This window comes from Alternaria dauci, chromosome 9 (assembly GCF_042100115.1).
Source record: "Alternaria dauci strain A2016 chromosome 9, whole genome shotgun sequence".
In the NCBI taxonomy this organism is placed as follows: domain Eukaryota; kingdom Fungi; phylum Ascomycota; class Dothideomycetes; order Pleosporales; family Pleosporaceae; genus Alternaria; species Alternaria dauci.
The window spans coordinates 780,582-808,131 of record NC_091280.1 but is presented as its reverse complement, the minus strand read 5'-3'; the positions used below and the strand labels follow the sequence as shown (position 1 = coordinate 808,131).

Below are 27,550 nucleotides of genomic sequence, written 5' to 3'. Positions count from 1 at the left end.
ATCGAATCTGGTGGTTGGAGAGACTAGTTATTGTTTTGATTTCTGCGATTGACTGGGTCGAGGAGCTGTCGGACTCTTGCCGACTCAAGAATCTTTTATCTATATAGATCGGCTTTCCAGCATGGCAAGTCCACCACTAAAATACTGTACGAACAGCCGCCATAATGTAGGCCTTGACGCCCTTCTTCTTCTTCTCGTCGTGCATCTCCTGGATGCTCGCGCGCCTCTGGTCTTCGGTCACACCTTCGCCGCTGATCATCTCTCTCTGCTCGTGCCTCATGCCAGTATAGATGTCGATGTCCTTGGTTGCGATCCACAATGGGCGGTGCGAAGGGTATTTGAACCAGCTGTAGACCTTCCACACCAAGTACAAGACAACGAGGAAAGGCGCCGCCATGTAGGTTTCGAAAAAGCCTTCGGCACTGAGAGCCTCTCCACCGACTGGATAAAGCGCGACGTAGAATTGGGCGATGAGTGCGACGGCATTGATGGCGAAGCATACCCACGAGCCCCAAACGCCGAAAGAGGCTCTGTATGGAAGTTCATCAAGAGTGTGGCCTTTCAAGGCCCTATAGCAACGTTAGTGCCTATAGAGACTTTGTATACTTTAGCACGGAACTCACCAAGCTCGGCGAAAACGAATATGTGCGACGGCGATGCTACCGAAGACAAACAGTACAGTGATTCCAGACAGGGATAGCAACCAAGTAAAGATATCTCCGCCGTTGGGAGCGAGATTGATGTATGCCAACAGTCCGAACAGAAGCTGAATAACTACTACAACGACTGGACGACCTTGCTTATCGATGTAGGCGGTGGCTTTTGGGCCCATACCTAGAGAACGACCACTATCAGCAAGAGATTGTTATAATCTGGTACAGGACACTTACCGTTCGCCGCAAGAGCCTGCATCGTGCGTGTGGAGCCAAAGGTACAAGCGTTGGCAACGCTCATGACTGCAATCAAAATGACGGCATTGAAGATTGACGGGAGAGCCTTGATTCCAGCGAGCTGGATAGCTATGACGAAAGGCGAATGAAGCGAACTGGCGCCAGCACTGCCGTTCAGTGCCTCGTTGTTGGCTGGCACAACTAGGCCAACCAGGGCGAGGTTTACAACGTAGAAGAGCATGATACGGTAGATGACTTGCTTTGCAGCTTTCGGAATCTCCTTCCTTGGGTTAGCCGTCTCGGCTGCTGCTAAGCCGGTAAGCTCGGTGCCAGTGTATGCAAACGCTGCATTGACGAAAACGCCACAGAAGCCATGAAAGCCGTTACGGAATCCCGCGGAGGTCACACCAGGAATATTACTAGACATGATCAGTAGGAAGTTCTGCGATACAAACAGGGAGGACGTACTAGTACTTGTTGCCGATATAACCTCTGTCGTCGGTTGGCACACCTCCGGTGTCGATGATGATACCCAGGATCATGAACCCTAGGCAAGCTGAGATCTTTATGATAGATAGTACGAACTCGACCTGTTCAGAGATGTTAGCCCGGTTGTCTCGAAGCTCAACAGGCTACAGAATGGCACACTCACCTCGCCATAGCCTTTGACGCCGAAAAATTGAATGGCGATCAAAGCCGCGAGAAGTGGTGTGATCCATGCGGCATTATTGATGCCCTGTGATCCTGGCCAGTAGTGGATGATATTACAAGCAGCCGAGATTTCGAAAGGCAGGACAGTGAGCCAACTGATAGCGTACTGCCACCCACAGGCAAAGCCCCAGGATGGATCGATGAACCGACAGATGTACATGGTAAAGGCTCCGTTGATTGGGTACATGACTGCAAGTTCAGCCAATGCCTGCATCATCAAGTACATCATAATGCCGATGAGGGTGAATCCGATGATAACAGCGGCGGGTCCACCGGTTGTGAAGGATGAGGCGGAACCAATGAACAAACCGGAGCCAATGGCACCGCCACTGTAAAACATGTTAGCCGTAGCAAAGCATAGATACTCCATCAAGGAGTATATGGTAAAACTAACATGGCAATCATCTGCATATGACGGCCCTTCAAGTCGCGCCGAAGCTCGTTCTGATCAGAGATAACAATAGCGATATCCTCATCATTGGTACTGAGTTGATGTGCTTTGGCATGATCCGTCAGGGAGTACTGCGCTGGGAGTGAATCGTCGTAGCGATTTTTCTCCATCTCCGCAGTCTCGTGCGTGGGGTTCATGATGGCAAACAAAACGTGAAGAGAACCGTCGAGGACCGTGGCACCCAAATCAGGCTCAGGACGGAAGAAATGCGTCAGCAGTCGAAAACGCTTGGAACGTCGAGCTGCGATGAAAGAAAAGAGGTCAAGATGGGGGACATGAGCGAATGAGGCGAGCTGTGTGCGAGACGCGGTAATATACTTCAGAAGTGAGCCCGCGGCGGGACAATTAGAGGGGGCCATCTGGTGGCTGCACTCGCGCACGGGGACTCAGCCTATCTTCGCCCACGAACCACTATGTCAGGCCCTCTAGCACGGCGTTCAGCACGCAAGTGGCATAGTACATGCACCCTCGCAAGTCTCGTATGACCCTCCATGTTGTCATGCGATACAATGTGTAGACTGACAGATCCGAGGCCTCCGTGACTGGTCATGAAGATGTGCTTGGACAGCTTCGGGTGTCTGGCTTGCAGTATCGGTTACAAGCAAGGAAACAGTGCTTCTGACGTCTGTTCACCAGAGACCATACGTGGACTTTGGATCGCGTTCACGTGGTCGGTCGGCGTGGCGGATCCCAGGATAGAGTCAGGGGAAGGAATATCAGCAGGTTTGGAGAAGCACCAATGTCGGACCTTCTGTCCCTATCTTAGCTTACGACGTATTCACTTGCGTAATCGCACAACGCCCGAATATCGCTCAACCCCAACACGTTATCAATGAACCGCTCAGCCACATTAGACACTAACGGACGCTACAGGAACGCTAGTCAGTACCCAGGCGTCTTGTTACTGATAAGAAGCCGCTAGCGAGCGCTTCGACGCATCGAAGAAAGCTTGCTCAAAGCTTGTGTGCGGGGTTGCTCCCGGCACGCATGTAGTGTGCACTTGTCGCATGGTTGATGGGGCGCTGTTCGAGGCAGAACATAATGGATGGTGTGTGTCTAGACGCTTTCTCGACGCGACGTCGTTACCATTCAGATGGAATAATCTGCATCTAGTCTATAAAGCCTCCATGGTCGCTGCATGGTGTGTGGAGGCTCACGTAAGATTGTGATTCGCTTTGTGACAACAGCTCGCTCTACTTTGAAACCCGAGACGAACTGCTTAAGACATTAGCCGCGCTGCAACAGACGTGATGGATGAATTCTAGAAGATCGCTAGCCCGAAAAAGGAAGGTCGTCGGGGGAGTTTGCCGCCCATTTCAGATTGGTCAAGCCACTTGAAACTCGGATTTACGCGGCTGGGAAGTCCCTGGAATCGTACCACGAGAGTGTGAAGTTCGCTGTTTCGGCGACAGAGGCCTACTGTATCGCGATAACCATTGGAGTTGAGCTTTGGGGAACGGTTGATTGTGTTGCTTTGGTTGCTGGGTTCGTCGTCTGAGTCACCGCTGTACCGTGGTTCTCGGCGTCCCTGGAATCGTACCGATCAGGCTATGAGGTGCTATTCGAGCGTATTTATTGCAGCCTAATTTCCCTTCTTACTGCAAGGGAAGACTTCGCGTACCTTTCGCTCTAGGTGCAGAATAGCGCTATTGGAGTTCTGCAAGAGATGTCTCAACCGCACATGATTTGGACCTCGGGTCGTTTACGTCCAGGGCTTGCTACATGCATCAGCAACCTCTGAATCTCAATCCTTTGGACGCGCTCTGGAATGTTGAACTTTGTCAGCTATTCCTAGAGACTGGTCATCGCTTGTTCGGTGCAAATTTCTCACATTGAGAGAAAAAACACTCAGGCAGGATGCGCATCACAGCGTACCCAAAACAGCATCACAACAGACGGCGATTCGGGCAAGAGAACCGATGTTTATTGTCATCTGGTCATATGTGCTGGATGCATTCCTTTCCGAATTATAGTATCACCAAGTAGCCCTCACAACGGTCTGGAACATCTACCTGTTTCTAATCAGGACCATTGAGGTCTCAACAATAGGCTGAACATGCTTCTTAGCTATCTATTATGGATTAATCAGTTTCTGCACTATTATCTACTAACATTCAAGGCTCGACCATCCAGCTCTGTGACGGCGTACCGTTCTACAGGAAGCTCTTGCACCATACTGTAGAGAGGCGGCTTCGAATGGGCTGATTGTAATTCTGGTTCCTGCGCCACCTCTGAATCAGCGCCACCTGATCGTCGTTTCCAAAACAGAAAGAAGCCAAGGATGCTCAATGCAGCCAAACCTCCCACAGCGCCCACAGCTATCCCACCAATTGCGCCGCTTGACAGCCTTGACCCTTCATTTTGTGGCGGAGGTGTGACGAAAGAGGTGGGCAATGATGTAATACTAGACGAACCGCTCGTAGAGCTCGCGCAGAACTCACTGACCATGTTGTTTTGTTTATCCACTGCGACTATATCGGCAGTCTTTGGTGCAGTATTTGCCTGCCAGACGGTGAACATCCCAGCTTCCTGATTGACCATCACGTAGGCAGAGCTCATGAATAGTCGGCCAAGGACTGGTAGATCGTTGCTGTTGTCAAACTGAAGCGAGTTGATGACAACGTTGCGGACCGATGTGTTCGTCTGAACTACGCCATCGGAGGCAATGAATGAGTCTGGAACAACTAGTTCAGTGTTGGGAATTTTTACGGACATGCTGTTTTGAAGCTTGATTGTCAAACCACCGTAGTAACTACAATGCGATCATTAGTGATATACCCACGAATAAAATCGATGCAGCACTTACACGTCCTTCGGGTCGAAAAGCATTGTGAAGTAATTGATACCGACGCTTCTCGCATCACTTCTGTCATCTGGAGGCGTCCCACCTGCGAGTGACAAGAAGTTTCTCTAGTAGCTCAGTGGGAGGGACATCAGTCCTGCGAAACTGGGATTGATACACGCTTGTATGGCCGCTGATTGCGATCCCATGAAGATGCTCATATCGGTACCATTTGGCCAATTCAAAAGAATGTCGTTGATCGTTACCACCATGCCCGTTCCACACTTACTGCCCTGGAACAGCGACGCGGTGAAGTTGTCGTGTTGATCCGCGATCAACGATTTGTCCAGGCCACCGAAAACCAGCGACCCCCAAGTCTGCTTTTCCGCGGGTCCACCAACCAGTCCCCAAAACATAGAGTATGCTTTTGTACCTATATTGCCTGCGGATACGAGTGCCCGTAAAAAAGACGAGTTTCTACCCAGACCAAGCTGAGATTGGCTGGTGAACGCTTGGTTGAGATCCTGTTGCGGAACGCCGAATCTGAATGAAGGCAATGAGATGTTACTGCCAAAGCTAAGAGTATCTTGCGACCAGTCTGCTTTGAAGCCATCATCATCCTCTTGGTTAAGGATCGATTTATCAGTAGAGGATTTCGATGCGTCGTATGCGCCGCCACGGAATGTTACGCAGGCTTCAGATGAGTAGGTATCTGTACAGAATCCATCTATTCCGTAAATGTAAGTCTCGTTGTAATCGCTAGTGCTAGTCAGCCATGTCGGGTCCCCATGCTCGCTAGGGCGTGAATGCATTCTATTACCCTGAACGAGGTAATGAATAGGCTGAGGGTATCGGAACCTGCGGTATATATTGCAAACTTACCCGCTGGCGAATAATGAGATATTCTGGTTGTTGGAGCCGATGGTCATGGAGATCCCTCTGACGAGTGCTCCGTTGGACAAGGATACGTTCTGGATAGACGCAACAACGGGCTGTGGTTGGCACTAGCAGTTCGCATAAGTCACTGAGTGCAAGCCTCCCAGGGCCAGTGACAACAGGCTTGTCGGCGGGCCCATTGCAACCTTGGAATACCGAGAGTTGATGTTGATGGTAGCCAGGCAGAGGTCCGAAGAAATAGGAATCAATAATGTACGGGAGAGAAAGGCGACATGGCGGTTTCGACTGATAATCTCCAAATGAGTAGCTTAGCCTGTTCATCCAAATTTGGTGTTGTACTCTCGTTAGCTTATGCGATGCTGCATGGCCATCACCCAAGCTTAGCGCCAGCTACATAGAGTCACCAATCGGCCAACGCCGCTTAGCGCCGCTTAGCGCTGACGCGGAACTTTCTGCAACCTTGTGGATTCAAACGGGCCGCGCATTGCCCATTTTCGATCCGTCATTCCGCTGGATCTTTGCGATGAGTGCTGGAATAAATGTAAGCCCCACTTACTCGCTTGTACTTGTTTCCATAACACTTGAGCTGTGCCGCAATGCTACGTCGCCAGGCTGGTAGCTTCGACGAACGCTCCGTACTTGTTACAAGAGTCGCCTTTCGCATACCCTCTAAGTAGGTGCTCTAGGCTGCGCGACCCAGTTGCTCTTCGCTTCCCGTCAACCTGCGTCACCTCTAGGCACCTATATCATCCGCGTACATGTTTGCGGAGCAGATACTGGGCCTTTGCGATATTCCACACCAACGCATTTTCGAAACGCGTCGTCACATGCCCAGCTCGATCATCTCTCGAGTATCCACCCACTTGGCATCAAGCGATGTTGCAGTTCCACAGGAGAGTTGAATTCATGGTGGTAGCAGTGTTTGTGCTCTGCGCATGGTTCCTCTTTGACGCCCGTTTAAATCATGTTCAACAAGAGTCGGTCGACGCCGGCGATGCGGAGAAGTCGTGGCGACTTGAGACAACAGAAGTAGAAGGAGAACAAGAGATGTTTGAGCAGGAAGTTGCCCATGGACGCACGAAAGAGGAAACATTGTCGACCTCCACCACCTCTCAAGATACAAGCACATTGACAAAAAGCACTGCGGTCGCGGAACCTAGTCCATCGCTACCCGATCGCGTCGTAGTAATGGCCAAGCTTCCAACAGACGACACGCGCTGGGTGCACACCGAGCTGCGAGACTGGCAATCTGCCATCTACGACATCGACACCGAGACTCCGTACAACAAATCAACCCTGGATCCGCTCACCAACAGTACCCTACGTACCCTCCGAAACAAAGGAATGGAAGCAAACGCCTACCTCGCATACATTGTACAGAATTACCATAACCTCCCTTCGACGATCGCATTCATTCACCCGCACAAAGACGGCTATCCCATCGCCTGGCACACCGACAACAACGAACATTCCAACGTAGTCTCTTTGCAATCTCTCAACATCGAATTCATCCAGAGCAACGGATACGCGAATCTGCGTTGCGTTAATGATCCCGGCTGCCCGCACGAAGTGATGCCGTTCCGTGATCCGCCTGAGGAGCACCGAACAATCGAAGCAGCCATGCCGGATGCGTGGCGAGATTTGTTCAACAATACAGACGTGCCGCATGTGCTCGCGACCCCCTGCTGTGCGCAATTTGCCGTGTCGAGCAAGCAAGTGCAGAAGCGACCGTTGGACGTGTACAGAAAGTATTACACGTGGTTGATGGAAACGCCACTGAAGGATGAAACAAGTGGGCGTGTCTTTGAGTACCTCTGGCATATCATGTTTGGTCAAGACCCTGTGTAGTAAGTACTTGATGAATCAGAATCGGGATATGCGTGACTGCTAACTTTGAGAAGCTGCCCCGCATATGAAAAGTGTTATTGCGATGTATACAACAGATGTTGAAGATGTTCTGTTTGTTGACGAAATATACAATCTGTATCTATGGCTGCGATATTTTCAACCGTCTCAAGTCGACATATTTTGGCATCTTCGACAGGCATCCGATTTCTCGTCTATCATACCACGTCGCACCGCCCGTTCTGTCAGAAGACAACACACATTGGCTGGGTGCATATCGATACTTCGGATATCTATCTTGGGCCACGAAAACAACCGGAGCTAGATACGCACATCGTATCCGTCATTGTGATACGCAACAAGGTGCCGTACCGTCGGCAAAGTGCTCTGTAAGTCACCTGGTACAGAGGTGTCGAATGATAGGGATGCTAATGATGCTAGACTTGGAAGGTGGAACGCATCACTTTATTGATTCAGCGTTGATCTTCGTCGTCGACTTGATCTGCGACGCCATGCATATGCATCAAGGACCTTTATGGGTTTGGGGGCCATGTACATGTTCAATTTGATCTTCTCGCGCATGGAGTGTCTTGCTCTGGCCAAAGAGATATAGAAAGAAGCTGGTAATACCATAGATCGATTGATGCAGCTAAGCTGAACCCTCTTCAAAGCTCATCAGCAGATAATCCAAACAGTCCCCGATCTACAACTACTCCCAATATTCTTCTAGACATGTGAGATCATCGCTGTCGTAAAGAGCGGTATAGACTGTCTCCTGCGTCTACATTATCGTTCCAATATACAAGGCATGGCATTGATGTTGTACTACGTTACGCATAATCCTTTGAATCATGATCAGCTCCGCGGAAAGATGCCAACGACCGGAACAATGGCTCCAAGTAGCGGTACAAAAAGGAGTCTCTTCCCTCTGAGAGAGAAAGCATCGCAATCTTTCTTCGATACAACACCTTTACAGCGAAATCTCGTCAAGAAAACTACACAACGCTCGTCACGCTACCAACCATGCCTCCTTCCAATCAGAACTCCAACACTGGCGGTGGCGACAAGGCCTCCACCCCGATGGGCAAGTCGGACACTAGTAGAATCCAGTCTACTCAAGTAGGTCATCCCCTTATATCAATCGATGCCGCGTATCGTTCTCAACGCTGATTCTCATTACGTGCAGGCTAAGAGTGGCGGCGATATGTCTTCTGGTGGCTTCGCTGCACGTGCCCAGGGCGCTGGTGACCGCAACGCCAACACTGGCCACCAGCAGGGTACTGGAGAAAAGAAGTGAGGGGTTACTGAAGACACACTCCATGGGGAGGTGTGAGCTAGATGAAATGTGCTTTGGTAAATGGGAACTTGCTGGATGTATTCAAGTCGTCTGCATGTCAAGTTATACGGCGATAGGACTGGAACTAGTATGAATGCATTCATATAACTGTCGGAAACATGGTGAAACACTATGCTTTGCCTGCACTCACAGTCCATACAATTTCCCAATTGCACCCTGGCTTCTAGAGACCTCGTCTCCTTCTTTACCGTTCATTGCTTATATGTACTTGACAGTGACTTGGGATCCACTGTTGATAGTGACATCAGTGTAGACAGTGCTTCCCTGCTTTAGGTCGATGATGGTAGCGCTGCTCAGTCCCTCTGTTCCACCAGTGCTAAGAGCAGCACTAGCCTGGGTGAAAACAACAGTGCCAAAGTTGCTCAATGCGACCAAGCTGCCTCCGGACTCAAAGTCTTCCACAATCCACTCCGCATTTTGACGGCACAGAACGGAGCCACTGGGTGCGCTAAGTGTCTGGCTGACACTCTTTCCAGTGCTCACATTGGTGAGCTTGACCGTACCCTTGGTGGTGGAAGTGGCGGTGATGTCGACTTGAATAACATTTCCTGCCTGCACAGCGAAGTTGCTAAAGTCGTAGGCGTAGTCGGGGTACCACTCGTACCACGCATCGTAGGACACGGCGCCGGAGCTGCTGACGGTGAAGTCAATGCCGGCCTGGAGAAGACCGCTGGCGCACGAATCGCCGTCGATTCCCACCCAAGCTGATGCAGACTCGGTTCCAGCAGAGCCAACATGCTTGGGTGTTGGCACCGTGAAGCGCCCGGTAGCCGACTTGAAGTAACCGGAGGAGGGCTGCTCGAGAACGGCACCGGACCAGTTGGACGAATAGTCAACGTGGGCGGTGGTGTTGTCTACATCGGCGACGAACTTGGAGTTCTCTTTCGCGGCAGTGCCGACCAAGATCATGGGCTGGGTCTTGTGACGGCGAGTGCCATCGGCGCGAGACTTTACACGCTCGGCGAGGTTTGAGGGACGGGCCAGGACTGCGCCTGTGATGGCGGTGAGGACAGCGATAGAAAGCTTCATGTTGAAGGACGATCGAACGTGAGACTCTGAAACGAGAGAAGAAGAAAGTGGGGATCTTGAGGATGAAGCGATGGACTGTTGGAGTTTGCTGCGTTGATGAGTCCAACAGCGGCACTTGATGCTCCTTATATATTCCTTAGGCTCAAAGTTTGAACACCATGTTGTATGTATTCACCCCGACTCGATACACGATGGCGGGGTAGTCCAGGCTCGCTTTCTGATGATACCTTCCTGTTATTCACTGGTCAGTTGCATAGCTATCCAGCTGAATGCGCCCTCCTTGATGGAACAGAACGCGGCCTACAAGATCAATCAGGTCAAATCCCGAGATAGCCCTGGAGATCTCACTGATTGGTAGCTTGACTTGTTTATTGGAGTGCTCTTGCACTTTGAGATCGGTGTATTTCCGGACGGTGCAAGGGTATAGTGGACTATTCTGCATGTGTGTTGGATCAGTCGGTATCAGAAGACACCTAAACAGCAAACCTTCTGGCGTATGGGTCAAGGTCAAGGTCCACCTATCACATCACTTAGATATCCATGAATTGCACGACGCAGTGTCCGACCATGTGATCGATATGCTTGCGTTTACAGGTCCTCCTGCCTTTCTGGGAAGCCATCCGAACGCTCTCTTGACACCACAACTGCGGAAACCAGGAGTGTGGCAGCGAAGCCTGTCTGCTATGCGATGACATGGCAAAATCTTGGGAACTATCATAACTTCTCGCAGTGTCGTAGCACTTGAAATCCGAATATTTTCTCGTTGTCGTCTGCCCGTGGTGTAAATTCGGCTCATACCGAACTTCGGTCCTCGACCAAATTGGAGTTCGCAACTACTAGTGCGGACACACCCGGCGCATGGACGGATGGCACTTGTAGCGCAGGCATGCAGGATATATTAACTGCATCAGAAGCTTGTCGTTGCTTATCAGTCGGCGGCCACTTGGCAAGGGTTGGTGCGGTGTTACTAGTCCGATATAGGAAGTTCGTGATAGGTGACGCCCGAAATTCGGAAGTGAGGGATGTTTAGCTCTACTGCCGCCAAGATAGCTTGGAGAAGCTTGTTTGGAGTCGGAGAATAGGTCGACTTGAGATGGCGTGCTGAGCGTTGTTGGAGGCTTGTTTGAGATGGGAAGAAGGTGCAAAATAACACGAGATTGCGCCATTGATTTGAGTGGGGCCTTTACGTTTGTGTTTCTGGAAGAGGATAGATCGAGACGTGAAGCATGCTGAGACGCTGTGGCGGTACAGGCTTGGAGAACGGGTTGCCTAGGAGATTGGATCACTTGATGCCTTTCAAATCATGCAATAATGCGAGGGAGAGACTTGTAAGTTTTCGGGAAGTGTGGTGCAACTTTGCACACGCAGCTAAAGGGGTAAAACATGCCCGAAGGACAAAAGCTGATGGAAAGAATGGGCGGAAGATGAAAACGACCAGCACGTCTACATACTCGTAAAGAACCAAATCCCTAAGTCACAAGCAGCATAAGTATAGGTCAAGCAGACAGCAAGGTTACAATGACTTTTGAATTCCATTCGTCGTGGATGCTATATTTACATCGAAAGAAGTGATAGCCGATCTTGCGGTCTACTAAGAAGAAGGGTATGGGGTTTCCCATCAAGGAAGATACGTCTCAAAAAGGTCCAACCATGAAGACCAGTCCATGCAAGAGAGATCGTCTTGCGACCATTGTAGAAGGCGCTTAGAAGTGGAAAGCGCGGGCGTGGCGGCGAGCCTTGGAGGCAGAGGAGCCAGTGGTGGTCTTGAGCCACTGGATGAACTGCTCGAGGGTGAAGGTCTCGGGGAGAGCAGAGCCAGACTCACTGCCGGAGGAAGGAGCAGCAGGGGTGGCAGCGGGCTTGGTGGCAGAAGGGGTGGCAGGCTCGGCCTCGGCAACGGGAGAGGGAGTGGCCGAGGGAGCGGCGCTGGAGGATGGGGAAGGAGCAGCTGATGAGGGAGCAGCCGCCGAAGGAGTAGCAGAGGCAGCGGGCTCCGAGGGAGTGGAAGGGGCGCTTCCACCGGTCGAGGCACCGTCCCAGACCTGGGGGCCGGGGATAGTGTACTCAGTGGCACCGCCGTACATGTTGAACAAGACACCGGGGTCGGTGGCCTTGTAGGCCTTGGTCATGTCGACACCGGTGGCGGGGAGCGAGGCAGAGCCGCTGCCGGTGACCTTGATCTGACCGCAGCCGTTGTAGAACTGAGCCTTGCCCTCAGCGCTGGCCTCGTGGAGACCAATCATCTCGGGGCGGATCAAGTAGTCACCAGCCTCGAGGTCGGGAAGGGTGATCTCGACAAGACCCTTGTTGGCAATGAAGTTGTCAACACCCCACTTGCCATCGGTAAGACCGTCCTCCCAGATCTTGGTCCAGACAGCGCCCTTGCCGTCGGTGTCGGCCTTGGCGATGTACACCATGACTGGCCCCTTGTGGGACGCAGCAATGGGCTCGTCACCGTCACCGTCGGTAGCAGGATCGTTGTGGTGCCATTGCATACCGATCTTGGAGCCAGCAGCAACCTCGACCTGGTCAGCGGTAGCCTTGCCATCGTTGCAGATCATGGCAGTGGACGTGACATCGAGGATAGGGTTGTTGCCGTTGGCAGGAGTCTGGACAGCAAAGTGCTGGCCCTGGTCCTTGCCGTCAATGACGAAGCTCTGGAAGGTGGTGTGCGCAGCAGCGAGGTTGGCAGCAGCCAGGAGGATAGCGGTCTTGGTGAACATGTTTGCGGTTGTCTTGTGTTGGTTGGTTGGATTGCAAAAGTGGAGCGTATCTTCAAAGATGGAATAAGAAAAGAATGAATGATGGACGAATGGATTGAAAGTGAGTGTAATGCTAAAGAGCGTGTGAAAATGAGTGTCAGCGTCAAGCTTGATGCCCTTCCAGCGACCACGGCCTCTGTAGCTCTTATACTCCTTCCGCCTACACGGCACTTTCGCGCCATGACAAGACTAGTGCCCTCACTGACAGGATCCTGACAGCGCCAACAGCATGAAACCCGGGTCTGTGGATTCATGCCAAGCACCTGTCAATCTATCCCGCGCCACACTAGCACCAGAAACGGAAGCGTGGCTTCTTTTAGCTGCCGCAGAGCGTTGAATCGAGGCTTTGTCCGCTCCCACGACCCATAATATGTGATGAAGCATCGTCGGGGAGAGATTGGAAGGTGTTCGTCTCCACCCATGTGCCTGGAAGTGGCCTGGACGGCGTCCTGAGCGTCGAATGACGGGAGAGCCTCGTTGCAAACGTGAAACCGTCATGCTGGAAAAGCTTGAACGGTTCAAGTCTGCCGTCGTCCCGCGGCGTATAACGAAACGTCATGCGGTGAAGCGCCAACATGTTGTTCAGTCCATACTGCACTGATTGTTACACACAGCTTCGACATGTTCGCAGTTGATTGCTTGTTTATGCCATGACCTTCTCGCGGGAGCCGATGGCTGGTCGTTGCTGCATGAATTCCTCGCAATAGCAAGGCTGCACCAAATCTCCCTACTCTTTACCCTATGTGCCACCGGTTTACAATGACTCTCGTGTTTGATGATCCAATCTACTAGACCTGCAGTGGTTGGGGAATGCAGTCTCGGTGGTGGGGCGAATTCTTCCGCGAAACGTGTTGTTTGTTCGCGAGGCGACATGAAACAAAATCCTTCAGTGGGGGAGATTGCGCGCCAGTGCCTGCCAAGACAATGGTGACGTTTCGACACTTCCGAGGCCCTCATCGAACAACACCGCTTCCTGTTTGAGTCGTGACGCTTCCTTCCCATGATCGTGTTCAACGTGAGATGAACCACCGGTTATACAATCTCGTCGCATGGACAGCCAAAATGCCGCAGCTCGTGCCTCGGAATGCTGTCAAACAAACCGTCACTGGACGATTCAATAGAAACGCGGCGCTTACATCACGCAAAACCCATCCCTGCTGTAGGTTGTTTTGGCTGTTGGTGTGGGGAACGCGTTGCGCCGATGCACGTCGCTGTGTCGTGGCGTTGATCAAGGATCATCGCATTCGCTGTAGTACTGTGCCCAACACCATGCAGGAGTCTTTCTCAATTTAAGTACCCATTAAACGCTCAGGATGTGTTCATTAATTCCCACTGTCTGCCAACTATCTCTACCCATGGATACCGGCCATTGAGGATGCTCTCGATCATACTTTCAGTTCACTCGCCGCTGAAGAAGTATTATTGTTTGCATCGTGGCGACACACTCGCGGGTCTGCCGCCCCAGGTAGATTAAACGCCGATGATTGCTTTGTCGTACACGTGGTATCTCTTGCTAGCAATAACCCACGAACGCCCTTTCAATGCTCATTATACCCATTAGGAAACCGCGAGTCCATGCCAGAGACCAAACACCTTGCCATGTCATCTCAAGCAAGGTATGAGTAAAGAATTAAAGCGACTGCAGACACCATCGAGCTTCCGTAGGTCGGGTGCGATGCCGTGCCCTCCTTTCTACCTGTCGCTGTCGCCTCCCCCAGGGGCCTACTGCCCCCTGCACTCGCAGCCGCACTGCTAGTCACACTCTGCAGGCGTGTTGTAGTAGCGGGGAACAACGCGCTTTTTGTGGTGCGGCCTGAACTTCCGTAAATCAACTCCGTAGCTTCTGGCGCGAGAATGATTGTGGTTCCGTCGATAGTAATCGTGCCGCCTGGCGTCAACGTCTGCTCGCCGATGATGAATGTCGTCCCGCTCCCAGATTGTGCTGTATACGTCTGCAATCCGACAGTAAGCAACGGTGGGTTGGTGACAATGGGCAGGACCTCGGGCGAGATAAAACTGGTTTTACCGTTGATGGCCAAAGCGGTAGCTCCGTGTGCAAGGAATATGGTTGTACCCGAAACGACGATAGACCCACCTGCAGTGAGCAATATCGATCCGATTAGATATGCAGTGCCAGTCCCTGGAAGCGGTTTAAAGGTCGCATGTCCGATTGTTAAGGGAGGCGCAGTAATAAATGGAGAAGCCGGGGTAGCCAAAATGGAGGTAACACCGTTGATCACAACCAGGGATGCCGATCGACCTAAAGACAATGTAGTACCAGAAACGGTGATTTCCAAACCACCAGGAACGAGCATTTGGCCATCTACCACGAAAATAGGCCCTGGAGGCTCTGTAAGAGCACTAATGACATCGCCACCGATAGTTATGGTGGGAGGCCTGCCGAGATGTGGATTAGGAGTAACAAGTGAAGAGGTGACTCCGTCAACAATGATGGATGAAGCAAAAGGCGCGAGAGATAACGTAGTTCCCGAGACAGTGATTGCGGGGCCACCTGGGATGAGGAACTGGTCGCCTACTACAAATGACGGTCCAGATGAGGCCGAGATAGGAGCGAAGACGTTGTTGCCAACATTGATAGTCAGCGTAGCCGCATTTCCAATGACGGATGTAACTCCATCCGCGACAAGGAAAGATGCTGAAGATGCCAATGATAGCGTAGTACCGAATGCAGTAATTGCCGAACCTCCAGGGACTAGAGTCTGACCAGCGATTACGAACGTGTTTGGCGGATTGTCGAGAGCAGAGAACACACTACTCCCAATCGTGAGTGCGGTTGGTGTGATGTTGGGAATCGCTGGCGATTGTATTGTCGAGGACGCGCCATTGACTACCAGAACACTCCCTGCAGCTGCTAGAGATAGCATAGTGCCCGAGACGGTTATGGCAGGAGCACCAGGGGCAAGCATCTGCCCGGAAACAATAAAGGTAGGATTATGCACATGATTGTTCTGGTTGTTAGGGTCATCCGACCTGCCCTGAGTTATTTGCGCTGTGAATGTCGAGCTGCCAATTACAAACTGCGGTGGGCTACCTGGGATCGGTAGCAATTCTGGTAAAGCCTGAGTGGAGCCTCCAATGACTACGAACGAAGCCGAAGGGGCCAGACTGACAATGGTGCCATCAATAGTAGCAACGCCTCCAGGGGAGAGGGTTTGTCCAGGACCGACAAAGAATTGAGTAGCAGCATTAGGTGTAAGTGTCGTCGAACCAATGGTCAACACTGGTGGAGGGCGTGATTGAGCAACCTGTGGAAGCCTGGACGTCCTACCGTCTACAACAATAGCTGTAGCCAGCGGAGCGAGCGAAACCACAGTCCCATCTCCTATAGTAACAGGTGAACCCCCAGCCCGCAAGGTCTGCGAGCCCACAATAACTTCCGAGGATGGACCAACCACGACAGCTTTGGTTCCCACTAAACCCACGGTGATCCGGGTGGAATCGGGAGGTCTCACAGCATTATTGTTGTTGTTGCCGCCGCGCACCTGGGTTTTGGGAATTGAGCCAGGCCGGTTGTTTGGCTGAACAGTGGTAGGTGTCCGTTCGCCGTCAATGTCCGAGAGATTCCAGTCAGCTACCGTGAGCGGAGGGGGTTTCGAGGTGCCAGTACCCCAATTGTTTACAACGATAGGCAAATCGTCAAAACCAAGAACAGAAGACTCGGCGTGTATGAGGGCTGGAGCCATGCCGGGCCAGTTTCGGTAGTACAGATCGACAATGATAAGAACAGTCACGGCAGCCTGGAGCCGCCCAGCATCACAAGCAGAATGTGGACTCTGTTCAAGAAAGCCATCTGGTATTGGGCCTATGACTGTGGGCCCCTCTTCGATTCCTTTCAACCAATAAGGATAAACTTGTGGAGAGCGCAACTGTACTGTCTCTGTTATGTGACCTGATGCGACCTCATAAGCTGTAAAGTAGACAAACGGCGTAGCAGAAGTTTGAATTGTTGTGGCGTTAGGCCCAAGGGTAACGATAGCAGTGGCCGATGGAAAGGTATCCGGATAGTAGAGATCATATAGTCCGGCATCTGACGTGGGGATGACACCTCCAGAGGGAAAAGGTGAGTAGGCTGCAGACCGATAGGCAACTGACGTAGTAGCCGCATTAGGTCTTGCTGTGTACTCTTCACACATGGTAAGCGTAAAGTCCCATTCGGCATAATACGACGTGCTATAGCTGCACACAAAGTCCGACGACAATGCACTAGATGCATCAAACGTTGTCGTGTAAGGAACAAGGGTATACGAATTCGCATTACTGAAATTCGATGCCTGTGTTGTCATAATTGCCACCACGTGGCTGTAGGTTGGAATGAACCAGTATTCGACACTCGCACTGGGGATGTTGATCGTGCATGTTGCATTGGAGATGCGGGTTTGCTGTGTTGCTGTGTCGTTAACGGAAGATAGGCCGATCTTTAAAGTTGCTAGCGGCGAAGGTTGGGCTTGCGACAATGTTGTGTTATAGGCGACTGACGAAAGGATGTCGGATTCTAGAACAGAAGAAACCTGTGGTCCAGTCAAGCCCGGATCGGTCGGCTGAAGGATTTCATGCTCGCTAGAGCTTCCTGTACCGAAGGTGCTAACGCTCTGCAACAGGGTTTCCGGAGGGATAGCTGCGAGTGTCGAAACAGATGCAGGCAAGGTCGTTCCGAGAGTAACATTGGAATATGGGGCTTGAAGGCTCGGTTAGCACGCAGCAATCCAGGGCCGCGAGGCGCAATGGGATTTGGCTTTACCACGACGGAACACGGCCCCCGCTGCAGATGAAGCGAGGCCTACTGCAAGAAGCGGATGATTTAGATGCATGACAGCTGTAGAGTGCTGCTCACGCAGACACTCTACGGATAACGAACGTCGTGCCCTCAAGTCGTCCCAAGAGAGTGGTGGACATACAAGAGTGCAGCAGAGGCAATCTGGGTGAGCGGGTCCAGCGTGTTTTGACCTATCGACGGCACCGACTGGCGTGGTCCCACGCAGAGGCATGCACATTTATCGGAAAATCAGCGCGGAAGGCCTCTGGGCGAAGTCCGACACCTACTCGTGCATTGGTTACGTTCCTTTTCCCTCCTATTTCAGACAGGGGTCAGAGACGGATGGCACGTGAGGTGCAGGCCGTCACCAATGACATGCCCCAATCTTGCAGAACATGAAGAACTCGGAAGTCAAATGCAGCTGCCACGCAGGTCCATGGGTGTAGAACACCAGTCTACTACAGCAAGTTACTGCGAGTTCTCCTGAGGTTTGCGCGAAGCCGCTAAAAGTCCGGCCTGCCTGTCTCGGCATCGGCGATGTCTTGTATTTGTGCGCTGCGCCTGTATACCATTGCAGACATGCCTTCCTGTTCCTCGTGCTGAAGGTTTGATCGCCATCATGCAGGCATTGTTGAGGCTCTGACGGACATTGACGTGCCACGTTCATGATGCAGGAGGAATGCATAGTCAGCGTCCGGACCAGCACTATGGACGACGCATGCCAACTCGACGCTCTTAGTTTTGTCCTGTTGAGCATGACGATCGTTAGGTAGGTTCCTGGCAAGCGCCGATCTGCCAGACTGAAGAGAGGAAATCTAAGCGAATGCGCCGCTCCAGCGCTCGAAAATTCACTGTTTCAAGCTTGTCGGTCGGGGTGACTGCCTCGAAGTCCGGGCTTGGGTGGCCAAAGCCCAGCGCCTTGCCGTGGCAGACTGAAGATCCAGAAAGCCTAGAGGCCCACCCCAGATTGCGCGAACATGTGCCAACCGGTGTAGGGGCGAAACGAGGGGTCGGGTGCCTCACGGCACTCAGCTGCGTTTCATTAATGATACTGCGGAAGAATACCGGCTGAAAGCGACGGAGGAGGATGGCCGTCTCACGGAGTTGAGGTGCAAGCCTGTCTGCCCGCCGCGCAGCATCGAAGCGGCATGATGGAGAAGCACAGCAAAGGACTCGCAAGAAAGAGCGACGGATGCGGCGTTGCCGCAAAAAGTGCGATCGCAGCAAATGGCGGGTACGTCGAGTCGAAAGGAGCCGTAGCCAAGTGACAAACTTCGTTAGAGCATTTGGTGCAATATATGCCTTGGCCTGCTCGCTCGGCAGCTATGCCAGGATCCGGCCAATCTGGCTCGACTCCAGACTTTGGACTGAGAGTGCTTTTGCATGCTGTCCGTGTCTACTTCTCTTTCCCCCCTCCTCTTCCGTGGCGCTGGCGGGGACAGACAATGCTCCTCGGTGATGCTGTTCGCTGTAGTCTTCGAGGTTGAGTGGCTTCAGTCGTGCCTCCTTCCACGCGCCGCTTAGTCACGGAAGCAACGGAACATGGTCCCTTTGCAAGGGCATCGCGCCTGCCACACGTCTCTATGCGCCTTCCTCGTCACCGCCGCCGCCGTCCTGCTCCTGCCCTTGCTTGCCGCCGCCGACTATGTGCAGACAAACATCACCGAGACGCCCAACTTCAAGTTGCTTCCCGGCATCGCCTCGGTGCCAGCACCCGTCACGGTCGCGCCCGACCAAGACTGGATCGGAATCGATGGCGCATGGAACACCTTCACCCTGGCCATAGGCGAGCCCCCGGAGTACGTACGGGTCTATGTGTCGACCGCGAGTCAGCAGATATGGGCCATCAATCGCATGGCCTGCATCTCAAACATTACGGACCCTACGACGGGAGACATCACAGCGGTCGACGTCTTCGATGCAGAGTGCGAGCTTAGTCGCGGTTTCTTGTTCAACAGCAGCAACTCGGAAACATGGGAGCAGAAGGGCTTCTATCAGCTGTGGATTGAAAAGTATCTAGGACTAGTCGGCAATGGACTGTACGGTTTCGATTCGGTGGGTCTAGGGAATGCCGGGGAGATGGGGCCGTCTGTTCAGAATACCACCATCGGCACCTTGGTCACGGCCAACTTCTGGCTCGGACATATAGGTGTGCATTCCAAGTCAACCAACTTCTCCGTCTTCGATGACCCAGTACCGAGCTACATGACTACTCTGTTCGGACAGAAGAGCATCCCCAGTCTGTCTTTTGGCTACACTGCAGGCGCACAGTACCGTAAGACGGGCCCACATGCTTCTTGCCTATAACTGACTCGTGTGTATAGGTGACCAGACCATCCTCGGAAGTCTTACGCTGGGCGGCTACGATGCCTCGCGCCTCATTCCCAACGACCTTACCTTCATCTTCGCACCGGACAACGAGCGCGATTTGGTGGTCGGTATCGTTGGCATTACAGCGAACACCACGTCGGAACAAGACATCGACCTCATGAAAACTGACGACGTCACCATGTACATTGATTCCACGATTGCCGAACTCTACCTGCCGGTTGAAATCTGCCAAGCTTTTGAAGACGCGTTTGGGTTGCAGTACGACGAAGCGACTGATCTGTATCTCGTAGACGATAAGCTGCACCAGAATCTCCTCGACCAGAACCCCAGTGTGACGTTTACTCTCGGTCAAAAGTATAGCACCGATGCTACTCTACAGATCACGTTGCCTTATGCTGCCCTAGACTTGGAGGCAACCCCCCCCTACAGAGGACTAAAGGAGAAGACGAGGTACTTTCCAATCAGGCGAGGTGGTGAATCGCGCCAGTGGATACTAGGCAGAACCTTTCTGCAGGAAGCTTATTTGACTGTCGATTGGGAACGTCAGAACTTTACACTGTCGGCTGTCGACTGGACTTTTGGAAAGGCACCAGAAATCCTTCCCATCGTGTCGCCTACTTATGCAGTGCCGCATCTCACTCCCCCGAAAAAGAAGCCTCTATCGTCTGCGGTAGTCATTGGGATTGCTGTGGGAGGTGGCTTTTTCGTTGCTCTACTCTTATGCGCAATTGGGTGGTGGTTTTGGCATCGGCGGCACAAGCGCAAATTGGAAGCCATCAAGGCGAGATACGAGGCCGAGGTCGCTGCAGCGGCAGTCACCAAGATGGATCCATCCGCTCTGGAGGAAACTCCGACTTCTCCAGTGCAAAGTTGTACCGAGGGTGTGACTGTCTTTCCCAAGGCTGAGCTACCTGGTACATCTCATGTACATCACGAGATGAGCTCCAGTGCAGAAGAGAAGGGTTCATGGCTGGTGCACGAGGCAGACGGTAAGGAGCGTCAGATTTACGAGATGCCTGGCGACATGCCTGTGCTCTCGGAAGCAGACGGCCGTCAACTGTCGGAAAAGGAGTCTATGGTGGTACGTGAGAGGAGATACAACGGCGTAGATCCGACCGGTGCGCCAGACGCACTTCCCGTAACACATGACGAATCGCGAAGGCTTGCACCGATGTCTCCCTCGGAAGTGGCGATGGTGAGCAGCCAACTACCGACTGGCAACGTGTCGCCTGTCACACCACGGTTACCCCGAGACGGTGCGTCCCTGGAAGCTTCGGACACATTTTTTCAACTGCCGCCGTATTGCGCTCGCGATGGCAGACGCACCGAATCGGATGACGATCCCCTCTCCCCCGTCTCGCCTCTGGAAGGGTCTACGGATATGTCCCGACGGCGGTTCTCGTACGAGTCATGAAACCCAAAAAGCTGACTGTTTAGCGATGTTACGATTGGCGTTTACTTTGTTTGGCATAATTGGCGGGGACCTCTTGGCTTAGCGACACGCGGCACTGTTGCTTGCTGCGGATATGGCGTTTGAGAGACATTTGGTTTTGATTCTGCGCATGGCAGAGGCTGAATACCCATCTAGACGGATGCACGTGGTAGACACGAGTCGGGCCACGTTTTGTTAGTGTCTATGCTGTAGATACCCTCTTTCCAAATACGTAGCAGCGGCCCGTGCGGCGGAAATGCACAACAAGCAGCTGCTCGCAGCGCTAGGCTCAGGCGTTCATCTCGATTGACGTGCACGGCGCTGAGGCACCGGTCTGGCCGTCGGCTGGTTAAACGGTCATGGGCCTGCAACGGGCAGTTGTCTTGATTCCAAGGCAGAGCCAGGGGCGCGGGCGAAGCGGTCTGAGGAAGGTGGCTGTAGCAGCGCCTTGCCGCCTTGGGCCAAGTCGAACCCCTCGTATGCGCTGCGACTGGATCACCAACCCCACCATTGCCCTCACGGAGGCCGCGACGAGGCACAGGACGACCGCTTTTCTGCATCGTTATTCTGTCAATCGCTTTCCTATTGCTTCATGCTTCCCGGTGAAGACTCTGCGCCTTCGTTGACCGTCCCACCGCCCGCCCCAGTTTCGACTGCCGCCGCCCCGCTTTGAGTTGAAGCGGCTGCTGTCAGTCATCACACTGGCCGCGCGCCTAGCCTTATATCATATCTTCCGTCTGCCGCCTGCGCCTTCTCTCTGCTGCTCGACTCCTGCGACCGTCCCGATCGTTACTTCCTTTCTTGAACGCAAACTAGAAAGAGCTCGTCTTGGTTCCCCTTTGCTCTTACCCCGCCGCCTCTGCCATCTGCCACCATGGGCGACCTCGCCAACCGCAAGGTGTTCAAGGTAGCGTTGTATTCGCCCTGCAGCCCCGAGGGCGCGCACTTACAGCCTCCAGGTGTTCAACCAGGAGTTCATCGTTGACGAGCGCTACAACGTGACCAAGGAGCTTGGACAGGGTGCTTATGGCATCGTTTGGTACGACCCAAGCAAACGGCGCAACACACGCGGATACTGACTGTGCCTCTCAGTGCCGCTACCAACAACCAGACGGGCGAAGGCGTGGCCATCAAAAAGGTCACCAACGTCTTCAGCAAGAAGATCCTCGCCAAGCGTGCCCTGCGCGAGATCAAGCTGCTGCAACACTTCAGAGGCAAGTCTCGATTGCACCCGTCGGCTATGACACGACTAACATCTGCCAGGCCACCGCAATGTAAGAGACACATGGTCCCACCAGTAGACCGTCCGACACGATGCTAAGTCCCGTCGCACAGATAACATGTCTCTACGACATGGACATTCCCCGCCCAGACAACTTCAACGAGTGCTACCTCTATGAGGGTATAGATTCCCCTCTCGACATCTGGCGAGGATACGCTGACATGGTGCAGAGCTCATGGAGTGCGATCTGGCAGCCATCATACGCTCTGGCCAGCCACTTACCGACGCCCACTTCCAGTCCTTCATCTACCAAATCTTGTGCGGTCTGAAGTACATACACTCAGCAAATGTCCTCCATCGCGACCTGAAACCCGGTAACCTTCTCGTCAACGCCGACTGCGAGCTCAAGATCTGCGACTTTGGTCTCGCAAGAGGTTTCTCCATGGATCCCGAGGAGAATGCAGGCTACATGACTGAATATGTCGCTACACGATGGTACAGAGCTCCCGAGATCATGTTGAGCTTTCAGAGCTACACCAAAGCCAGTGAGTAGCTACCGTGTTGTTCCGCTTCTGCATGTCAAAAATCCTTGACCTTGTCATGTAAACCCTGGCGACTGTACAGACTCAGGGTCTGGGCAGCCAGGGGCGGACCCCGCTTAGCCATTCATCCCCACGTCTGAACCCGTAACTGACTTTGGCTAGTCGATGTATGGTCAGTGGGCTGTATCCTTGCTGAGCTACTCGGAGGCAAGCCCTTCTTCAAGGGCCGCGACTATGTCGACCAACTGAACCAAATTCTGCACTATCTCGGAACACCAAACGAAGAAACGCTTTCGCGCATCGGCTCGCCGCGTGCCCAGGACTACGTTCGTAATCTCCCATACATGCAGAAGATTTCGTTCCAGTCACTATTCAGGAACGCCAATCCGGACGCGCTCGACTTGCTCGACCGCATGCTTGCTTTCGACCCATCGAGCCGTATTTCAGTCGAGGAAGCCTTGGAGCACCGGTATCTACAAATCTGGCACGATGCTTCCGACGAGCCTTCCTGCCCGACAACGTTTGATTTCCAGTTTGAGGTTGTCGAGGAGATTCCAGAGATGAAGAAGATGATTTTAGACGAAGTCAGCCGCTTCCGCCAGATGGTTCGCGTACAACCCGGTGCAGGCGCTGGGGCGAACCAGGCGCCGCAAGTCCCAATACCCAACAACTACGACCGCGCCGGCTACGAAGACCCCAGGCCACAAGAAGCATTCAACCAGGGTGGATGGAATGGCAGCGACTTGGAGCGTGACCTTCAAGGCCTTGATGGTCGCATGCGATGAGCGCATTCTGATGATGCTGTTGGGTACAAGACACTTGCCATTGTTCAAAGCGTGAAGGACTTGGGTAATATTTGGGCCCCATCTAATTTCTCTTGAAAATCTATTCATTTATATGTACGCTAGAGCGACTTCGCAATACTCGAGCCTGGCAAACGATGAAGCCGTGATGTCGTCTACAGTGCGACGCGGCGTGAACACCCAGTCGTGATGCCGTGGAAAACCTACTAAATTTATGCAAGCCGCTGTCCACTTTCGAGACTCAGAATCTAGGTACATACAGTATCCAGGATCTGATGAAGATGGTCTATCAGCAAGCTCAACTCACGAATCAAAAATCATGCGACTCTACTTGAATGTTGATTCACATCAGCATCACTTCCTCTTTGGTCTAATAGTGCCTCAAATGATGTTCTAGCATCCGTACAAAACAGATTGTTCGAATGGGTGGGGAGAGATTGCCAGGTAGCCTCGACCTGAAAATACGATTGCGATATACATTATTGAGTTGCGCGCGCAAACACTCAGCATTGAGTCTAGAGATCGAGTTGCATAGGATGAGCTTAATTGGATCTCAGAATGCTCAGGCGTAGAGGGTTCCTGAGATCAGTGCTAGGGGTAAGTCGCGCGAGTGTATGTGGTGTTCATGACATTTCCATCGAGCTGGGCAAACAGTCTTGAGGAGCCACAGCGCGGGCGAGCAAGATACTGGGGTCTGCTAAGGTGGTGAAGCCGCCGAAGGGTCCGTGCGCTATTCTGACCAGGGTTCTCTAGCGCGGCAATTATTTCTCGGTCCTCGAACTTTGGCAAGTCGCTTGCGCTCCGAGTCGAACTTTTTCGCGCTCTTACATAGCACCCCAAGACGCACAGTACACAATGTCGCCCGCCGCGATCGAGTCAGGCAACAAGAGGAAGAGGTCTCACAAGAGCAAAAAGAGCGCTGAAGTGGAGGCTGCGCCAGCGCATGATGGCGTAGACTCGGCCAAGGCGCGCAAGAAGGCGCGCAAGGAAAAGGAAGCTGTCGTAGCCGAGCCTGTGGTTCGGGGTACTTCTGAGGGGGCAGAGAGTGAGGAGGAAGAAGATGAGAAGGCAGCAGAGGAGGTTGCCGCTGAGGCTAGTGCCGCGAACGACGACGACGAGGAAAGCGACAAGGAAGACGATGGAGGCAACGACGACAAGCTTCCCGAGCTTCCTTCTGGAACGGGCAGCAATGCTCTCGACCTTCCATCAGGCACTACCATGCCCTCGGCGAACCCAACACGTTTCGATGAGCTCAACCTGAGCGAGCGAACCATGTCTTCAATCAAGAACATGGGCTTCGAGAACATGACGGAGATCCAGCAGAAGGCTATACCGCCCCTACTGTCTGGAAGGGATGTGCTTGGAGCAGCAAAGACTGGCAGTGGAAAGACTCTGGCTTTCCTGATCCCGGCTATCGAGATGCTCTCACAATTGCGTTTCAAACCGCGCAACGGAACTGGTGTCATTGTCGTGTCACCTACAAGGGAACTTGCGTTGCAGATCTTCGGTGTAGCTCGCGAGCTCATGGAATCACACAGCCAGACGTTTGGTATCTGCATCGGCGGCGCAAACCGAAACGCGGAAGCCGAGAAGATCAGGAAGGGCCTGAATCTGATCATCGCTACTCCAGGACGTCTTCTCGATCACCTACACAACACACAAGGCTTCGTATTCAAGAACCTGAGGTCGCTCATCATCGACGAAGCGGACAGAATCCTTGAGGTCGGTTTCGAGGACGAGATGAGGTCGATTATCAAGATCTTGCCCACGGAGCGTCAGACGATGCTGTTCTCGGCAACACAGACCACCAAGGTTGAGGATCTCGCAAGGATATCGCTCAAGCCGGGACCTCTGTACATCAACGTCGATCACCGAGCCGAACATAGCACGGTCCAGGGACTGGAGCAGGGCTACGTTCTGTGCGATTCAGACACCAGGTTCAGGCTCCTTTTCTCTTTCCTCAAGAAACACCAGAAGAAGAAGGTCATTGTCTTCTTGTCTTCGTGCGCATCAGTCGACTTCTACAGCGAACTTCTCAACTACATCGACTTGCCGGTGCTTGGACTGCATGGCAAGCTCAAGCAACAGGCCCGTACGAATCGCTTCTTCGAGTTTGTCAACGCACAAAGTGGCACACTCATCTGCACCGATGTTGCTGCGCGAGGGCTGGATATCCCTGAGGTGGACTGGGTCATCCAATTCGACCCACCCGATGATCCCCGAGGTAGGTTTTGGACCTTGGCGATGGATACGAAACATGTACTGACATATCTGCAGACTACATCCACCGAGTCGGTCGAACAGCTCGAGGTGCTAACGGCAAAGGCAGGAGTTTGATGTTCCTCCTGCCCTCTGAAGTGGGATTCCTCAAGCTCCTCAAGGAAAACCGGGTGCCTCTTGTGGAGTTTGAGCTGCCTTCCAACAAGATCCTCAACATCCAGTCACAACTGGAAGCCTTGATCAACAAGAACTACTACCTCAACAAGAGTGCGAAGGACGGTTACCGGTCCTACCTCCAGTCGTATGCCTCACACAGCTTGCGTTCAGTATTTGATGTGCACAAGCTGGATCTTGTCAAGGTGGCCAAGTCGTTCGGCTTCTCAGCCCCGCCGCGTATCGACATCAGTCTTGGAGCGAGTCTGAGCCGCGACAAGAAGGTAGAGGGACGGAGAGCATATGGAAGCCAGCCTCAGCAGCAACGACGACCGATGAGGGGCGGCAAGAGGTTCTGAGACGGTGCTTGGACGGCATTGACAGGAGTTTGGCGTACAAAATCACATGCGGGCAATGATGTAGGGTGTATAGATTTATTTGCATGATCTAATCGAGTAGCCCGAGGGACGTCAGCAAGGGTCTCTCTGTTGGGTAGGTTCATGAAACGTAGTGCGTGTAAAACATGGTTAGCAAAATCAATGTCTTTGAGAAAATTGGCAGTCGACGCCACTAAACCGGTGAGCGCTAGTGGGATTTGGGCAGCAACCACTGAGGCAGCAGAAGAGCAGTGTCATCAGGTCGGGCCAACTGCCAGTTCACCAAGTCTGCATCCTTTGGAACATGATTCTCTGGCATATGGGACTTCTGGCATATTACTTGACGGACATGCCGGGGCAGCCCAGCCCTACAAGATTTTTGAAAAAGCCATGCGGCAGATTGTATGGGGGATGCGCTGGCAAGTCGGTCTAGCGAAATGACCAATGACGTCGAGTAGACAAGCAAACGGATGCGTCCGCCCACCGGGGGAATCGGGGCAATCACCCCTGGTAACGACACGGGTGCTAGAAGCTAGCTAGCAGTAGTAACAGTCGTAGTGTCGAGACGGCCTACATGACGGTGTTTGACATGTGGCGGTGAGACGGACATGTGAAGTGACAGGCTGTCCAGGGACGAGGGGGAAGATAACCAAAAAAAAACTCACCCCAGGAATTTGCATAACCTGATTTGAGCCAGATATGCATGTCGGTGCGGGACGGGAGGGGTAAGAATAGAAGGGAATAAGCGGCGTGATTGCTTTTGCTGCTACCAGCCATCTTGTCGCAGCGCTCAGCCGGGTGGAGGGACGGTAGAGGCTGGCATTTGTCGGGCAGTCGTCTGGGAGGGCAGAGTTTGGTTGGAAACATGCGCCTGCGCTGCCGAAGATGCATGGCCAACGGCGTCCACGAGGGACTTCAGGCACGCTGTATGGCCTTGACGCGGGCGGGTGGCTGGGCTGTCGACTGGTCATC

The 27,550-nt window shown here is 52.8% G+C and overlaps 10 protein-coding genes across 10 annotated transcripts; 5 read left to right on the top strand and 5 right to left on the bottom strand.

Moving 5' to 3' along the window:
- Positions 1-136: 136 nt before the first annotated feature.
- On the bottom strand, positions 137-2,189 carry ACET3X_008972 (uncharacterized protein; the record flags this gene model as incomplete). Its single annotated transcript, XM_069455115.1, has 6 exons — positions 137-569; positions 624-834; positions 891-1,309; positions 1,359-1,480; positions 1,543-1,930; positions 1,996-2,189. 6 exons carry the CDS (start codon positions 2,187-2,189, stop codon positions 137-139), a joined length of 1,767 nt encoding a protein of 588 aa, XP_069303049.1.
- A 1,926-nt stretch (positions 2,190-4,115) lies between these two features.
- On the bottom strand, positions 4,116-4,881 carry ACET3X_008971 (uncharacterized protein; the record flags this gene model as incomplete). Its single annotated transcript, XM_069455113.1, has 3 exons — positions 4,116-4,123; positions 4,494-4,804; positions 4,859-4,881. 3 exons carry the CDS (start codon positions 4,879-4,881, stop codon positions 4,116-4,118), a joined length of 342 nt encoding a protein of 113 aa, XP_069303048.1.
- A 1,346-nt stretch (positions 4,882-6,227) lies between these two features.
- Positions 6,228-8,288, top strand: ACET3X_008970 (uncharacterized protein). The gene is made up of 3 exons (XM_069455112.1): positions 6,228-7,578; positions 7,633-7,965; positions 8,018-8,288. The coding sequence occupies exons 1-2, from the start codon at positions 6,608-6,610 to the stop codon at positions 7,679-7,681; spliced, it is 1,020 nt and encodes a 339-aa protein (XP_069303047.1). The 5' UTR covers positions 6,228-6,607; the 3' UTR covers positions 7,682-7,965; positions 8,018-8,288.
- A 311-nt stretch (positions 8,289-8,599) lies between these two features.
- On the top strand, positions 8,600-8,873 carry ACET3X_008969 (uncharacterized protein; the record flags this gene model as incomplete). Its single annotated transcript, XM_069455111.1, has 2 exons — positions 8,600-8,695; positions 8,763-8,873. The coding sequence occupies 2 exons, from the start codon at positions 8,600-8,602 to the stop codon at positions 8,871-8,873; spliced, it is 207 nt and encodes a 68-aa protein (XP_069303046.1).
- Positions 8,874-9,131: 258 nt separating this feature from the next.
- Positions 9,132-9,962, bottom strand: ACET3X_008968 (uncharacterized protein; the record flags this gene model as incomplete). The annotated part of the gene is made up of 1 exon (XM_069455110.1): positions 9,132-9,962. The coding sequence occupies one exon, from the start codon at positions 9,960-9,962 to the stop codon at positions 9,132-9,134; it is 831 nt and encodes a 276-aa protein (XP_069303045.1).
- Positions 9,963-11,665: 1,703 nt separating this feature from the next.
- On the bottom strand, positions 11,666-12,685 carry ACET3X_008967 (uncharacterized protein; the record flags this gene model as incomplete). The annotated part of the gene is made up of 1 exon (XM_069455109.1): positions 11,666-12,685. The coding sequence occupies one exon, from the start codon at positions 12,683-12,685 to the stop codon at positions 11,666-11,668; it is 1,020 nt and encodes a 339-aa protein (XP_069303044.1).
- Positions 12,686-14,331: 1,646 nt separating this feature from the next.
- On the bottom strand, positions 14,332-17,553 carry ACET3X_008966 (uncharacterized protein; the record flags this gene model as incomplete). The annotated part of the gene is made up of 2 exons (XM_069455108.1): positions 14,332-17,420; positions 17,484-17,553. 2 exons carry the CDS (start codon positions 17,551-17,553, stop codon positions 14,332-14,334), a joined length of 3,159 nt encoding a protein of 1,052 aa, XP_069303043.1.
- A 1,487-nt stretch (positions 17,554-19,040) lies between these two features.
- ACET3X_008965 (uncharacterized protein) lies at positions 19,041-21,243 on the top strand (the record flags this gene model as incomplete). Its single annotated transcript, XM_069455107.1, has 2 exons — positions 19,041-19,773; positions 19,823-21,243. 2 exons carry the CDS (start codon positions 19,041-19,043, stop codon positions 21,241-21,243), a joined length of 2,154 nt encoding a protein of 717 aa, XP_069303042.1.
- Positions 21,244-22,135: 892 nt separating this feature from the next.
- Positions 22,136-23,810, top strand: ACET3X_008964 (uncharacterized protein; the record flags this gene model as incomplete). The annotated part of the gene is made up of 6 exons (XM_069455106.1): positions 22,136-22,168; positions 22,221-22,300; positions 22,354-22,479; positions 22,584-22,663; positions 22,714-23,028; positions 23,188-23,810. 6 exons carry the CDS (start codon positions 22,136-22,138, stop codon positions 23,808-23,810), a joined length of 1,257 nt encoding a protein of 418 aa, XP_069303041.1.
- Positions 23,811-24,629: 819 nt separating this feature from the next.
- On the top strand, positions 24,630-26,723 carry ACET3X_008963 (uncharacterized protein). Its single transcript, XM_069455105.1, has 2 exons — positions 24,630-26,052; positions 26,106-26,723. The coding sequence occupies exons 1-2, from the start codon at positions 24,684-24,686 to the stop codon at positions 26,558-26,560; spliced, it is 1,824 nt and encodes a 607-aa protein (XP_069303040.1). The 5' UTR covers positions 24,630-24,683; the 3' UTR covers positions 26,561-26,723.
- The last annotated feature ends 827 nt before the right edge of the window (positions 26,724-27,550 follow it).